At 38.5% G+C, this 14,753-nt stretch overlaps 1 protein-coding gene across 3 annotated transcripts in view; it reads right to left on the reverse strand.

The window, feature by feature from the left end:
- MAMDC2 (MAM domain containing 2) overlaps positions 1-14,753 on the reverse strand; it is a 147,427-nt gene that overhangs the window by 30,253 nt on the left and 102,421 nt on the right. For all 3 annotated transcript variants that reach the window (XM_049092120.1, XM_025423330.3, XM_049092121.1), the window contains exon 10: positions 595-688. In XM_049092120.1, coding sequence (XP_048948077.1) covers positions 595-688 — 94 coding nt within the window. The remainder of the gene's footprint in view (positions 1-594; positions 689-14,753) is intronic.

A 14,753-nucleotide genomic window follows, 5' to 3' on the forward strand; every position in this document is an offset into this window, starting at 1 on the left:
TCATCCATGCTTGGTCCACTGTTCCACTGTCATTTAATTCACTTAGAAAATATTTCATTTCATTATCATTTAAAAATTACATGCTTACAGGCTCCACACTGGGTGTGGCACCTGCCTAAGATTCTCTCTCCCCCTCTGCCCTGCACTACCTCTCTAAAAAAAAAAAAAAAGGAAAAAGAAAAATTACATGTTTAGTATAGTATCTGTATAATAATGATTTCATCAATATCACTTGAAAATCTACATTCATGTAAGACAACATTAAAAATGCCAGGTCCCGCATGCGAGGGCATGTACAGGTATTATTCCCACTGTTCAGGTAGGTATTACTATTACTACTTCTCTTAAAGATGAGGATATAGAAGTCAAGTCACATGTACAAAGTCATACATTATATACAAATCATCATTTCTAAATTCTAAAACTTACTACACAGATCTGGACAGAGGCACTTCTGGCAAGAAAACAACAACAACAAAAAAAACCCACAAAAGCAAGCCCCAGATTAAATGTATTTGGTGTATTCTTAGAGAAACAGGATGTGCTGGCACAGGCCTGGGAGACAAAGGGCGCTTGAAACCTTGGCTGTCTTACCTGGAGATGAGCAGCTTCCCAATTCTATTGTAATGTCGTCCAGGGCTACCAGTCCACAGTCCCAAAAACTTTTGCATAGGCTGATGAAAACCACCTACAATTCCGAGAAAGAAAACTATGAATTCCATTAGCTGCAAATTAGAAATTCTTACAACTTGGGATTTACTTAGTCCAAAGCATGCATAAGCAAACCACAGAGCCCTCTTCCTTGTCCACATGAACTATAGGTCCTAGTGGCATGAGTTACAGCAAGTCATTTATACGTGACCCTGAAACTACTTCTATTCTTTTTTTTAAGCACAGTTAAGCTCATAATGATATGCTGTGTATATTAATGCTGGAATTAGTTCACATTCTTCAGAGAATTGAAGGAGGAAGGCAAGAGGTTAACCACCTGGCAGAGGAAAACCTGTCAGGTTTTAAATATTTTCCCCCAGATAATCCACAAAGTGCATACGGGTTGATGGAATGCCAAGCATTTTTACAAAACATTTCCAGTACAAACAGCATTGATTTTTTGGAAATGAATTTCTGGCAATGTGCTTCATTCATATTGTGAACAAAGTCCCAGTGATTTGCCATCTGGAGATTCATGTTCCATTTCCGAAGAAAAGATATATGTCCTTTGATAATATCACTAATAAAAGCCCTAAATACAGTTATTTTATCAGGCCAAACATTTTTATTCTTCTATGTGAAAGAAAAACAGATCCATACTATAAATTATTAAACTCATTGTGCCATAGAAAGGGGGGTGGGGAGGAAGAGAAGTTTTGCATATCTTTCCAGTAGACTAATTTTATTTTTATTTTTTTTAAGATTTTATTTATTTATTCATGAGAGACACAGAGACACAGGCAGAAGGAGAAGCAGGCTCCATGCAGGGAGCCTGATGCGGAACTCTATCCCAGGACTCTAGAATCACGCCCTGGGCCAAAGGCAGGCGCTAAACCACTGAGCCACCCCGGGATCCCCCTATTAGACCGATTTTAATGTCTCCTTTTCATATACAAGATGAGCAAAGAGTACTTTTCAAAACATTTATATTAGATTTTCACTGTACTTTGTGGTTTATAAAGCTGCTTCGCATGTGTAACCTAAGGTATAATGAGCACGAAGTCATTCAGTTCATGTGCAATCCCTCAAACACAAATATTAATTCAAACAAAGACAAAGAGATATAACAGAAACTAAATCTCAAATTAGGAATAATAAGAATATTTGATTTTTTTTTTTTTTTTTTAGATTCTAATATTATGTTGTGTCTTCAACTTCTCTGTGTTACCAGCAGGATCTCTTTGCTCTTTGAGGATGGGAACCATTAGCATACAAAATTTGTTTCAAAATAAATTTAAAAATGATGTGACAGTTTACCACTATGCAAAGTATAAAATGTCTTAAGCCAACATCTTCAGAATAATTACTAATTATAAGATGTGTAAAAGTTTACTTGGACCATATTTAGGCTGCTTTAAATTAGAATAGTTTAGAGATGTAACAATATATAACTACACATATATATTTACAAGGGACAAGGTAAAGGGGGTATTTTTGTTTTATCTCTGTTAATTTTCTAATTTTTAGAGATTATAGAGATTATCAACAGGGTTTTTGTTTTTGTTTTTGTTTTTTTTAAGGTTTTATTTATTTAGGGCAGCCCCGGTGGCTCAGTGGTTTAGCACTGCCTTCAGCCCAGGGTGTGATCCTGGAGACCTGGGATCGGGTCCTGCGTCGGGCTCCCTGCATGGAGCCTGCTTCTGCCTGTGTCTGTGCCTCTCTCTCTCTGTGTATGTCTCTCATGAATAAATAAATGAAATCTTAAAAAAAAAAAAGTTTTATTTATTTATTTGAGAGCAAGCATGAGCACGGCGGTGGGGCAGAGGAAGAGAGAGAAGCAGACTCCTCGCTGAGCAGGAAGCCCAAGGCTGGGCTGGATCCCACCAGCCCTCCTGGGATCATGACCTGAGCCAAAGGCAGTTGCTCAACCGACTGAGCCACCCAGGAGTCCCTATCAGCAGGGTGTTCTACTTGCAGGATTTTTGCCTAGGAACTTATTCCCCATTTGCAAACCAAAGCTCTATGTCATCAGCATTGAATGCAGTTGTATTTTATCAGCAATGTTTATTGTTATGGGGGAAGGATTGTAAATCTGTCTCCTAATTTATTGAATAAATCGTGCTGCAGAGAGAAAAAGTCCTGGCTTTCCTTCCTTTTGGTAATTTTCAAGTCTATTTTTCACCTAAATAGTGAAAATGTACTTTTTCCAAAATGAATCTGGGGTGGATTCACCATGTAAACCATTACCTAAATAGGACTCAATCATTTGGCATGTAAATGGATTCTAAGAAGGGGAAATAGTAATGTGCTCTCATGTGTTTACTATAGCATTATTTTATGATGACCATAAAACCAAACACAAGCAATAAAATAAGCCAGCAAGCCAACAAATGAAACAATCCAAAATTTCACAAAAATACAGGAAGTGAATAAACTATGGTACCACAAGTTAAGAAATAGGAAAACATTAACTCTGATTGCTTGTGAATATTATTCAGTAGTATGAAAGTCTATTTCTCTCATAATGTTAAATGAAAAAAAAAGCTGGTTATAAAAGATAAAGTTAAACAAAATAAGATAAATTATACTGAACTCATCTAAAAGTACATAGAAAAAAAGCCTTGAAAATTTATCAAATTTGGAACAATTATGTTAGGCCCATGAAATTATATGAGGGTTAAACAGAATTTCCTTCTATTTTCCAACTATTCTTTTTAATTTTGTTATATTTACAACTGAGAAAAAAAAAAGAAAAAAGAATCAGGACATCTATAATTAAGATGTGGAATGAGCTAGTGTTTCCTAGATTGGCATTGTTTATTATAGTAGCCACGAGGACATGTGGCTATTTAAGAAGTAAAAATAAAAAATTCATTTCTTCAGGCACACGGGCCACATTTCAAGTGCCCAGTAGTTACATATAGTTAGTGGTCAAGTGAATTGGACACAGCAGATATATAGCATTTCCTCATTGCAGAAATTCCAATGCATAGAACTTCCTGGCTCCTTTTAAGAATTCCAAACGATTTGTGAAGGGCCACAGTGGGTTAGGTGAAATGCTAAAGCTGTTCTGGACAAGACTAGGCCACTAGGTTGTTCCTATCTTAGAACTCTTTCTGCACTGAGAATACTAGCCAGACCACATGTTGTTCTGTCTTATAAAAGATCCATAGTCAGTTAGCTATGAACTAAGATTCAAACTACGGCCTCAAACCTCAAATCTGTTTGGCACTTGCCTATCAGCATTCCAACACACAAAAGAAACATGACAAGATCAGTTTGTTTGGTGGAACACACAAGATTTTCCACTGTGCTATTAATAATGCTGATAATGTCAGCTCCTATTCTTGGGCCACCATCTTACATTTTGAGGGCTACTTGAAGTGGAAAGGTTACTTTAGGGTAGTTGTGCCTGGGCCAGCTAATGACCAGGCCGGGTTGAGACAGGAAAAAGGGAAAGCCAAACATCCTGGTCTGTTCTTCAGAACCCTGTCCCTAGGTCCAGTTAAGAATGTGACAAGAAGGGAACTGGTCATAGGCTAAATTCTTGAGGGATTAACTTCTTGCTTATTTGTAGATCTTTTTAAAAAGAGTGTTTATTTCATTTTAGGCAGTATTTCAAAGCTAGTGGAATACCTCCATAGACTGGAAAAAAAATTCCTAGGCAACCTGAATATATATTTCACATCCTGCAATGCATCAGAATGTCCTCCACAACAAACGATTATCACTAACAATTATAAACACCAAAATATCAGTAGTGCTGAGATTGGAACACTGTGCTGTAGATAAACGAGCACGTGCAATGCCTCTTTTAAGTATGATAAAATGTTAAGTAATATTGTCGATCCTTACTTGACTGTATTTAAAATTACTTGTTTGCAAATACGTTTACGTAGCTCTCAAGTTACTGCCTATTTGTGTTGCCAAAATTAGTCTAGGTAGGGCTCCTCTGCAAGGAATATTCTCTATCAAAACAAAAATTGCAAAGTATCACAAGCACCTAAGGACTGGGACCTTTAAATACACTGAAACAACATGATCTATGCAGATCTCATTTGCCATTAAGTTTTAGGAGATTTGCATAAAATCAGGAACACCTGTCTAAGGGATATATTATTTCACTTTGTTCCTCGTCATCTCCTTCTCAAATACACTAATATACACTCTCTGATGCATTGCAGGATGTTAAGCAGCAACGCTGGTCTCTACCCACTAGATAACAGTATCACCCCCAAGTTGAGACAATCAAAAATAGATGGAGACATTGCCAAATGTCCCTTGAGGGGCAAAGTTACCTCTTAGCCAGAGGTACCTCTACCTATGGTGGGTGGGGGGTGGTAAAACACTGCTGGGTGGATGATAAAACCTCACTTTATTCTTCCCAATCAGCACAGGACAGTTGTTGATGTTTTATAAGCAGACTAGATGGAGTTAGTTTTCTCTTCCTCTCTTTGTCACTGGGAGATGGTTCTAACAAGCAATGAAATATCCTCAAGCTCTGGAAACAAAAGGCAGAGGAGCCAAAAAACCAAGAGAGATGGACAAAAACTCAAGCTACATAATCATCCCCGAGATTTTCAAGGCTCTACTGTTCCAATTTCCTGCTTCAGAAAACTGCAAATTTGTCAAAGGGCCATAGAATCTTTTCTTTGTTTACATTTTTCTCCCTTTCCAAAAAGGATCATCTACTCCCTCAAAACAACATAATAATGGGCAGCAGATCATAAAAAGTAACTGAGCAAACTTTCTTCATAGCCTACAATTTTAATTGTCTTCTAAAGTTATTTTAGGGGGGAAGAGGGACAGTGGGGTGGGTAGAGGGTCTGTATGGGAATCTAGTCACAAGGCTGTGTTAATCAGAGGAGCTAGACTATCCCTAGGCCTGTAGAAGTCTGTGAAAGTTCCTGGTTAAAGCACCCAGCAAAGAAAAAGTAGATAAACAGATATATTGGGAACTTATGTTCTCAAACTAAACCAGGTTAAACTTTTAAAGGAGTTAGGGTTACTGATTCTAACTTTATGAAGTGTCATAATTTAAGGGCTACCCAACCAACTTCGCTGAGGGAGGGAGGTAATAAAGCTTTCCCAAGAGCTGTGGAATATATAACCACAAACCTTTGTTGTGAAGCGAAAAAGGATTGTTTGTATTAAACAGCTAAACACTGGCTGAATTAACTTGATTTAAAAGTGTCTTTTAAAGTAGGCTCCATGGCCTGCTCACTAGACATAGTTGGCCAGATTGTTGGCTTACCCCACCACCTACTTTACTCATTGAATAGCTCCAATTGGGCCTATAATAAGTATGTGAATGATAGTTTCCAGAAATGGCCTTCTATCCTCACATAGAAACATTTCAGTTGTATGCCAACAATATCATAAATTACCCAGGTTCACAAAATGAACCTAGCTAGGCTCCTGTTAAAAGCAGTATTTAGCAGAGGGCCTGATTCTGAGTTAAATTTAACTTTTCTTCTGATGAGGTTAAACTCCTTTGAAATCATTTGGACACATAAATTTGGGTATGGTGACTTCAGAGTTGGTGGAATAATTATTCATAAAATTACTATAATCCAGTCTGTGAAGTTACAGAGTCTTTCATTAAGATGCGTGGACACAACTGCAGGGTATCCTATATAATACAGTTGTATTCATTTAACTGTTTGACAATAAGCTGTAATAGAATTCTAAAAATAAAAGAACTGTAAAGCAAAACTAAACAAAGACTCCAATATTAAGACACTTGGCTAAAGGGGTGGAATTTTCTCAAATCCCTAAAGACAGGCTGAGTGGAGCTTCATCTAGAGACACGAGGATAGGACTAGCATTTTTAGAATCCCAGCCATGTTTTGGGAAATAGTTGCTAAATTGTAACAGCATGCCTCCTGCAGATACTATATTTGGTCTTTAGATCCCACAAATGGCAGGATGACCATGTGTTTTTAAATAAGTCTTTAGCTGACCAACACTTTTTTTTTTTCTTAAAAGACTCATCTGTTTTGTTTTTTCTTTTTCAAAAGACCCATCTGATTTAATTCAATTTTTGGCTTTGACAAGCAACAAAGATTGGGCAGCTTCCAGTCTCTCCCTCCGTGAGCCCTTCTGCTCATAGGAGCCTTCCGTTCTGGGGTAAAGGGCGTGGTGTGGTAAACCTGCAGATAAACTGCTGAACTTCTTCATTGCTATTTTCGTGGTAAATATTAAGATCTCTCAGCTCACTGATTTCAGAAATCTGCACTATTTTTGGATCTTTTGGTCACTGGGAAGAGAAGAGAGACTCCAGGAGGCACATTAAAATCAGTCACTTTTTAGAATCTGGGAAGGCCCAGAGACCCTGTGATACCAACTCGAGATCACACAAGTCCAGCTGCAGAGCCAGATGCAAACCATCGCGCTCCAAAGATCCGATAGGGCACGTTTCATTATACCCACCAGTCTCTTTTCTCCCTTTTGCTTTAGGTATTCAAAACTGTGATTCTGAATCACAATGTTGTGTGCTTGAAACTAATAGAATGTAATACGCTAATGATACCTCAGTTTAAAAAAAATTATTCTGAAGGGTGTGATTTGGAAACTCCTCAGTTCATAGCAGTGGACCAAACGTGTCTTTGACCTCCATTTACAACCAGCTTCCTGTCTGGTTGCCTCATGTCTGTTTATAAGGAGTTTTTCATAACTCGGTACCAGAACCCGGCACCAGAACCCAAATCTTATATGGATGGTGGCTAAATTTAAAAGCTACCAGTCAGTAACCTCTCCTGCCTGCCTTCCCTCACCTCAGCCAACATTCTTCTTTGCCTTAGCTGATGACCCTGCCTCCACTTAGGCGCCTAGGAAAGAATGTTTTCAACTCCCCACAGCCACACCTCCCACCTTAGCTTCATTTGCACTTGTTTTCATTCCCTTCCCTTTGTTTGGGAAGCAAGGTCTGTCTGACTCTTAAATTTCTGGTCTTCCCACTGGGGACAGAATGCCTAATCTACACAATTAATATTGAGGATCCAAATGGAAAATAAATGTGAGAGGCCTCTGGAAAAATGAACGTTAGACAAAGGTAGATGGTTGATACTAAAAATGATTGTTGGGACACTTGGGTGGCTCAGACCCTGAGCATTGCTTTCAGCTCAGGTGGTGATCCCAGAGTCCTGGGATCGAGTCCCCCATCAGGCTCACTGCAGAGAGCCTGCTTCTCCCTCTATTTCTCTGCTTCTCTGTGTCTCTCATCAATGAATAAATAACATCTTTAAAAAAATTTAAAAATAAAAGTGATTGTCAGTGTTTTAGGGTCTGACTCACACCCTAATAAAGAGGACACTGTTCTATATATTTATCCCATCAGTCACTCATTATCACTGAAGGGAAATAAGGTGTGAATGCCTTCCTGCTTTTTATATACTCTCGTCAGCAGGCAGGCAGGCTGAACAAAAAAATGCTGGTTGATCTCTGGCCCCTTCCCTCAGGAAGGACCCTTGGTTGAACCCTTCCCTAACCCACGCAATTTAAGGTAATGGCCAATTTAATGGACATCACACTATGGAGCTATTGTTGTAGGTTACTTGGATGGAGATGTAAAAACGCCAGTTCTACCAGAAGACGCACAGAGTGCAGTCAAGAAACAACAAACAAGGAAGAATCTAGGTCTTTATCCTGACCTTCAGCCCTGCTCTGGAACTTCTCCTGGGGTCAGGAGAGGACAGCTGGTACCGTAATACCCAAGCAGGAATATTGACTTTGCTCTACTCATGTCTGAGATAGGGAGACAGTTTTTTGGCCTGATTTTCACTGATTCCCAAGGCAAAGTGTAGATCCATGACTGGATGAAGGGCTGTGGTTTAAAGCTTGCATAACACTAAGCCCTTTGTAGCCTGCCCCAACCTATGTGACCAACTCCTACTGATGGAAAATTGGGCAGTTTCTAATTTCTTAGTATTATACATACTGCTATGAGGAATATTGGTATTTAAATCTTTGTGCATAACCGTGATTCATTCCTTAGGGTAAATTCCAAGAAGCAGAATTGTTGCGTCAAAAGGTATTCATGTGAGGCACCTGGGTGGCGTGGTCGGTTAAGTGTCTGACTCTTGATTTCAGCTCAGGTCATGATCTCAGGGTTGTATTAGGCATGGAGTCTGCTTAAGATTATCTCTCTCCTTCTCCTTTCTATCCCTCTCCTACCATCCCCCTTCCCTCTATAAAAACAAAAACAAAACTGTATTCATGTTTGGGGGCTTTCTTTTTGAGACATGTAATTTAATTGTCATCTAGAAATATTATTATCAATGTATCTTCATACTAAAGTTTATGAAAATCCTTATTTCCTTGCATCCTTACCTTTCTGGGATAATGTGTTTTATTTATATATATATATATTTTAAGTATTCATAGATATGACTCATATATGCATATATACATATATTTTTGGTCCAAACTGATTTATTTTTTATTTTAATTTTTAAAAGATTTATTTATTTATTTATTTATTTATGTATTTATTTATTTATTTATTTATTTGAAAAAGAGAGAACACAAGCAGGGGGACTGGCAGAGAAAGAGGGAGAAGCAGGGAGCCAGACATGGGGCTGCAACCCAGGAACCTGGGATCATGACCTGAGCCAAAGGCAGATGCTTAACTGATTGAGCAAGCCAGGGACCCCAAAAGATTTACTTTTTAATTGACAAGCTGAACAATACAAACAGTATACAGTATGGATATAACTATTATTAGGAACAGCATACTCCAGAGTATTATAGTTTTAAAATATTTAAACCTATTTGATAGACAAATGTGCTATTTTATAATTCTTAAAATTTCTCAGACTACAAATGAAGTTGGATAGATTTGTACATTTATTTTCCAGTAGTATTTTTCTTTTTCTTTTTTTTTTAAGATTTTTTTTTAAGTAATCTCTACACCCAATACAGGGCTCAAATTCACAACCCTGAGATCAAGAGTTGTATGTTCCACCAACTGAGCCAGCCAGATGCTCCCAGTAGTATTTCTTTTTTTCTGATTTGCCTGTACATATCCATTGCCCACTTCCTTATTACCTTCTGCTTATTGATTTATTAGGGTAAACACATATATCAAATATCCTAAGAGTTTGCCATATATGTTGCAAACTTTTTTTCCTGGCCTGACATTTGTCTTTCACAGACATTCATTAGGCCATCCTTATCTGAGGAATGAAACTAAGAGAGAATTAAATATCTTGGTTTAAAGACTAAGATGAAAAGGGTGGGCCACAATCGTTGTGTGTCCCTGAGTATTTATGGGTACACATGTAACCTGACGTTAGACAGAAAATCAGAGTCACCGCTCAATAGCAGTGCGGCAGGGGATGCCATGGGAAAGTAGCTTGGGGACTATCTGGAGTGACTTCTCCTAGAGGTGGGTACTGAAAAGATAGAGCAGAAAATTGCCAGAGAAAGTCACACAAGAGAGGGAGAAAAAGCTGGAGGTATCTTTTCTATGCAAAAGAAAAGATGGTGTTTTTCTCTGGGTAACAGTTTTATTAACGTTTATGAATTGTCAATTTCCAAGCAAGTGAATGGAGCTCACAGCTCCCAAAGCCAGCAAATACTTTACCTGATTTAAGAGCTCAGAAAACCAGAGGATCCCTAGAGAATCTCAATGTGAACATCAAAAAATAATGTTGCCTCATAAGAACTTGGGAAAAGTCTCCCTAAAAATGTAGCCATTTCAAGATCTGGAAATATTCACAGGATTAGGAATTTGAAAGTATAGAGGAGGTAGTGCTTTCAGGTTCATAAGCAATCCTTGGAATAAATGATTGCTTCATTAAGTTTGTTAATAAAACCATGGGGAAAGAATGCCTGTGATGTCTTTTCAGATTTCTCCACTGTGCTGGGAGGACAAATGTGGTAATCTAGCAATACCCCAGGAGATTAATTCCTTGGGAAAGTTCTAGAAGAATGCACTGATGCTACACTCGTGCAAGCTGTGTTGGCAACCAGCAGTTGTGCAAACCAGTCTTCCCAGTAATTCCCCCATAAGTTGACATGAAATGCAGAAGCCTTCAACTAATACCTAAAAGGAGAGAAAAGGAAAGCTCGAGTATCTCAACCCCGTGTTGCTCATATTTAAAGTAATTGAGAATTCCTGGATTGACAACTGACACCAAGTCTAGCTTGAAAAACTCAAGAGGAGTCTCCTTTTCCATACTTCGTCTTTTTATTCAGTTCCACATTAAAACTTATTCCACTTGACAGTATAATTTTCCTTGCTATGTATATGGAACTACTCTAATCTGTTCTATAATGTGTTGATTATCTTGTCATTAGTTAATGATCTTGCTACTTCTACTTTGCACTCAGTGGCCCTACTTTAATTATACCAGGACATTAATATCCTAGGGCAGCCATTTCTCCATGTACCCAGACATCAAGAAATGTGATAGGAAATCTATCACCTTTCATATATCTTGTCTACACATTGGTTTTCTGGTTCCTTAATCCCTTTAGAGCAGGATGTCTTGTTATCCAATGGCCACCTATTTAGAAGTCTCTTCAGAAACTTACTAGACTTGCTCTTCTATTTGAATGAACTTCTAAGTATTGACTTTAAGACTTTCAGAAGCCAAGATATTTTACATCTAGTTGCATTTTCATCATTAAAGGGCAAAGTTAAAAGGAAGATTTTAAAAGCACAAATCCAAACCACAGACTTAAATTTCATCAAGTTTTTTGCTAAAAGGAGAAGATTATCCCAAGAGGAAATAAGGAGCTACAGAGAGCTCTCCACAAGGGCTGTGCTACACAGTATGAAAAGACAGTTGTTGACATTAAGATGCCTAAAAATGTAATATGTGGTAGAAGAGATGTGGTGGGTCACCCAAAAACATATCCTTATTACACAGAGAGGTGATATGACATTCTGAATTACATCATTAATGCCTGAGTCAAGACTCGAAGCCAAGTCTTCCTATTCTACAAATCTCACGCTAATAAGTAAGACATGAGTTATGATTTATTAAATATTCAAAGAGGAAGAGGCACTTGAAATGGGACTTTGAGAGAAAGGTAGGGTAGGATCTTCTCAGGCATGATGATTCCTGTAGCACCATCAGTGGGAAATAGTTGTTGTTGATAAATACTTTGTAGGAGGAAGGCACCGGTCAGAAGGTGAGGATTTCAGAAATAAGAACCTGCACAGGAGTACAGACACTAATTGAAGATGTGTTTTCCAAGAAGTTTGAAGACAAAACATGGGATTGGGTGGTAATTTAAATGGGTAAAAAAGTAAAAGGAAGGTTGGTTGTTTGTTCATGTGGCCAACATAGTTTGGCAGTGTATAAAGGACTGTGGATACTGAAGGTTTATGAGAAAGAAATAATTTAGGAAATAAGGTCCCACAGGTGACAGGATGGTGAAATCACACATATGGATAGACTGGTTGGTTTTGACTAAGAACAAGGGTAATACTTCCTGTCACATGTGCCAGGCGACCCATAGAGGCAAAGGAGGATTTGGGGAGAAACAGAATCAAAGGAGTTTGTGTTGAAAGCCTTCATCCTTTTGGGACATGCATCTGTGAGGTCACATCCTGAGACTGAGGCAGGGAGAATCAAGTTGGAAAGCTGCAAGTGAAGATGAATCTGAATGTCTGAGGGCAGAGGGTGAGGAAGGAAGTCACTGAGAGGAGAGAGGAATAAAAGGAAGGCTCTCCTATTAGCATGGAGGGGACATTGGAGAGCCAGTGGTATTTTCTCTAGCTGTGCTGAGACCCCAGAGAGGGAAAGGAGACGAAAGTAGCTGCTGAACACTCCCAGAAACTGAGGGGACCAAGGTGGGAGAAGCCTGAAGCACTGGGAGCAAAAGTGAGAGCATCATTGACCACACCTGCAGAATGGAGGCTAGAGAAGCTGTGTTGGGGTCCATGGAAGGCATCCAGAAAATCAAGAAGCCCTGTAAAACCCCCCATCAGTCATTGGGAATAGCAAAATGATTCCAGGTAAGGATGGAAAGTTGGTGCCAAGAGAAGAGTCACAGCTTTTGGTTTTAATAAATATCATCATAAAAAGCCCCAAATCAGACTCCATATCTACATGTCTTTGTGTGTCCTTATATCCACTCAAGCAAGCAACTCCTGCCTGTAAGTGGTCACTCCTATTCCTTGCAGGACAGATGGCTCAGGTGCTGGGCTAGAAGTGATCATGGTTTGTGTGATCCAAAGGCAGAAACTTCTTGCTTCTTCCTTGGACCTCTGTGCTCTTCCTTGCCATCAACCCTATTCATTGACAGTTCAGTTCCACTTTCCAACTATTTGTTGAGTACCCACCCTGTTACAGAATTATGTTCACATTAGAAATTTAGAAACAAATGAGACAAGGCTCTCTGTTCTCTAGAAACTTACGGTCTGATTAATATAGACAGGCAGGTAAGTAGATAATATGCTATGATAGTAGTAGTATAATGATGCTAAGAGGGGCAACAGAAGACAAGAATTCTACGTTAAACACCCTAAAGGAATTCCTCCTTATATGAAGTTCAGCAGGGTTCTTTAGTGTAGGATTTACCAGAGTTTCTAATACGTTACTGCTCATTGTGAATCTTCACATGTGTACAAGGAAGAGAGCTAGTGTGCAAAATTTCCACCACAGAACATTTTTTCAATGAACTACTCAAATGATTTGTACTATGGGGATATCCTGAGAAGTGCTGACATAAGTTTCTTGTGAAGTAAAAAATTAAATGTATTTATATTTTCTCAGACTGGCCAGATAGGGGTTCTCTCCAAATCCTTAAGTGACTTTTAAAGTTTATTTGTTTTTTAATTTTATAGCAGAGTAGACTCAGAAGGTTTGACCATTAACCCAAAGATCATTAAGCTGAGCTCAGATGAAACAGAATGGCTGGTCATTCTCTCATTAATGGACCAGTTAACAATTTTTTTTTCCAAAGGAAATATTTAACCAACACAATCTTGAGTTGCTCCCAGTGCTTCTAATTAACAGACCATTTGAAGATCTTTGTTAAAGAGAAAACTAGCTTCAGGCCAGGAAATATTGCAGGACCTAATATATATGCTATAATGACCAAGAATAATTTTAAACTAAGGATTTGAACACACAAAGGCTAATGTCTGTGCTCTCTCTTTATGGAATTTCTGATAATGACTCCAGTTTCTCCTGACATTTGGTTTTTAGGGAAAGCATTTTGGAGTGAATTGTTCTCTCTCCTTACTAATGTCCCTAGTGTATAAAGGTCTCAAGGGGACTCTTGATAACCTGCCCTCCATTTAGTAATGTGCTGGGGAAAAACCGATCAAGAAAACCATTTCATGACTCATGCCTTTCAAAATGTTTCAAAGACATTAAAAAATTTATTATAAGCTGTTCATGACTGTAAACACAGCCGTGTCATTAAGAAAGCTTAGTACTATTAAAATAAAGACTTAATCCTGACTTTATTTTTAGCTTAAAGAATACTGCACAGCAAAAATCAAGAATTATGCAGAATTGTCCACATACTGTAGAGGTGCTGCCTATGAAATCTGATGAGGATCAGGACATAGAAAAAATATTCTTTAGTCTCAGGCATTCTCTCTCTCTCCTTCTGTCTCTGTTCAGTTAATTTAATACATGCTGTGCTAAGGGCTTTACTTGACACATTTCATTTGTTCTCCACCATAATCCTTTGAGGTAAGTACTACTCGTATACCCATTTTACATATGAAGAAAAGTGAGGCTCAGCAAGATCACATGATTAGCCCAAATTATGAAGGTGTAAGTGGCAGAGAACCCACTCACGAGAACTCTTAAGCATTACTCTGTATTTCCCTCTACCCCAAAGCCCTCCTTTGTCTGTGGTGGCCCACCATAGATTCCGATCCCTTGTAGAAGCCAAAGTTATTTCTAAAATAGAACTACTGGGCATTAATGATAAAGCTCTCAAAAAAATTTTTTAAAGATTTTATTTATTCATGAGATAGATAGATAGATAGATAGATAGATAGATAGATAGATAGAGAGAGAGAGGCAGAGACACAGGCAGAGGGAGAAGCAGGCTCCATGCAGGGAGCCCGACATGGGACTCAATTCTGGGTCTCCAGGATCATGCTCTGGGCTGAAGGTGGCACTAAA

Source organism: Canis lupus, chromosome 1, assembly GCF_003254725.2.
Source record: "Canis lupus dingo isolate Sandy chromosome 1, ASM325472v2, whole genome shotgun sequence".
In the NCBI taxonomy this organism is placed as follows: Eukaryota; Metazoa; Chordata; class Mammalia; order Carnivora; family Canidae; genus Canis; species Canis lupus.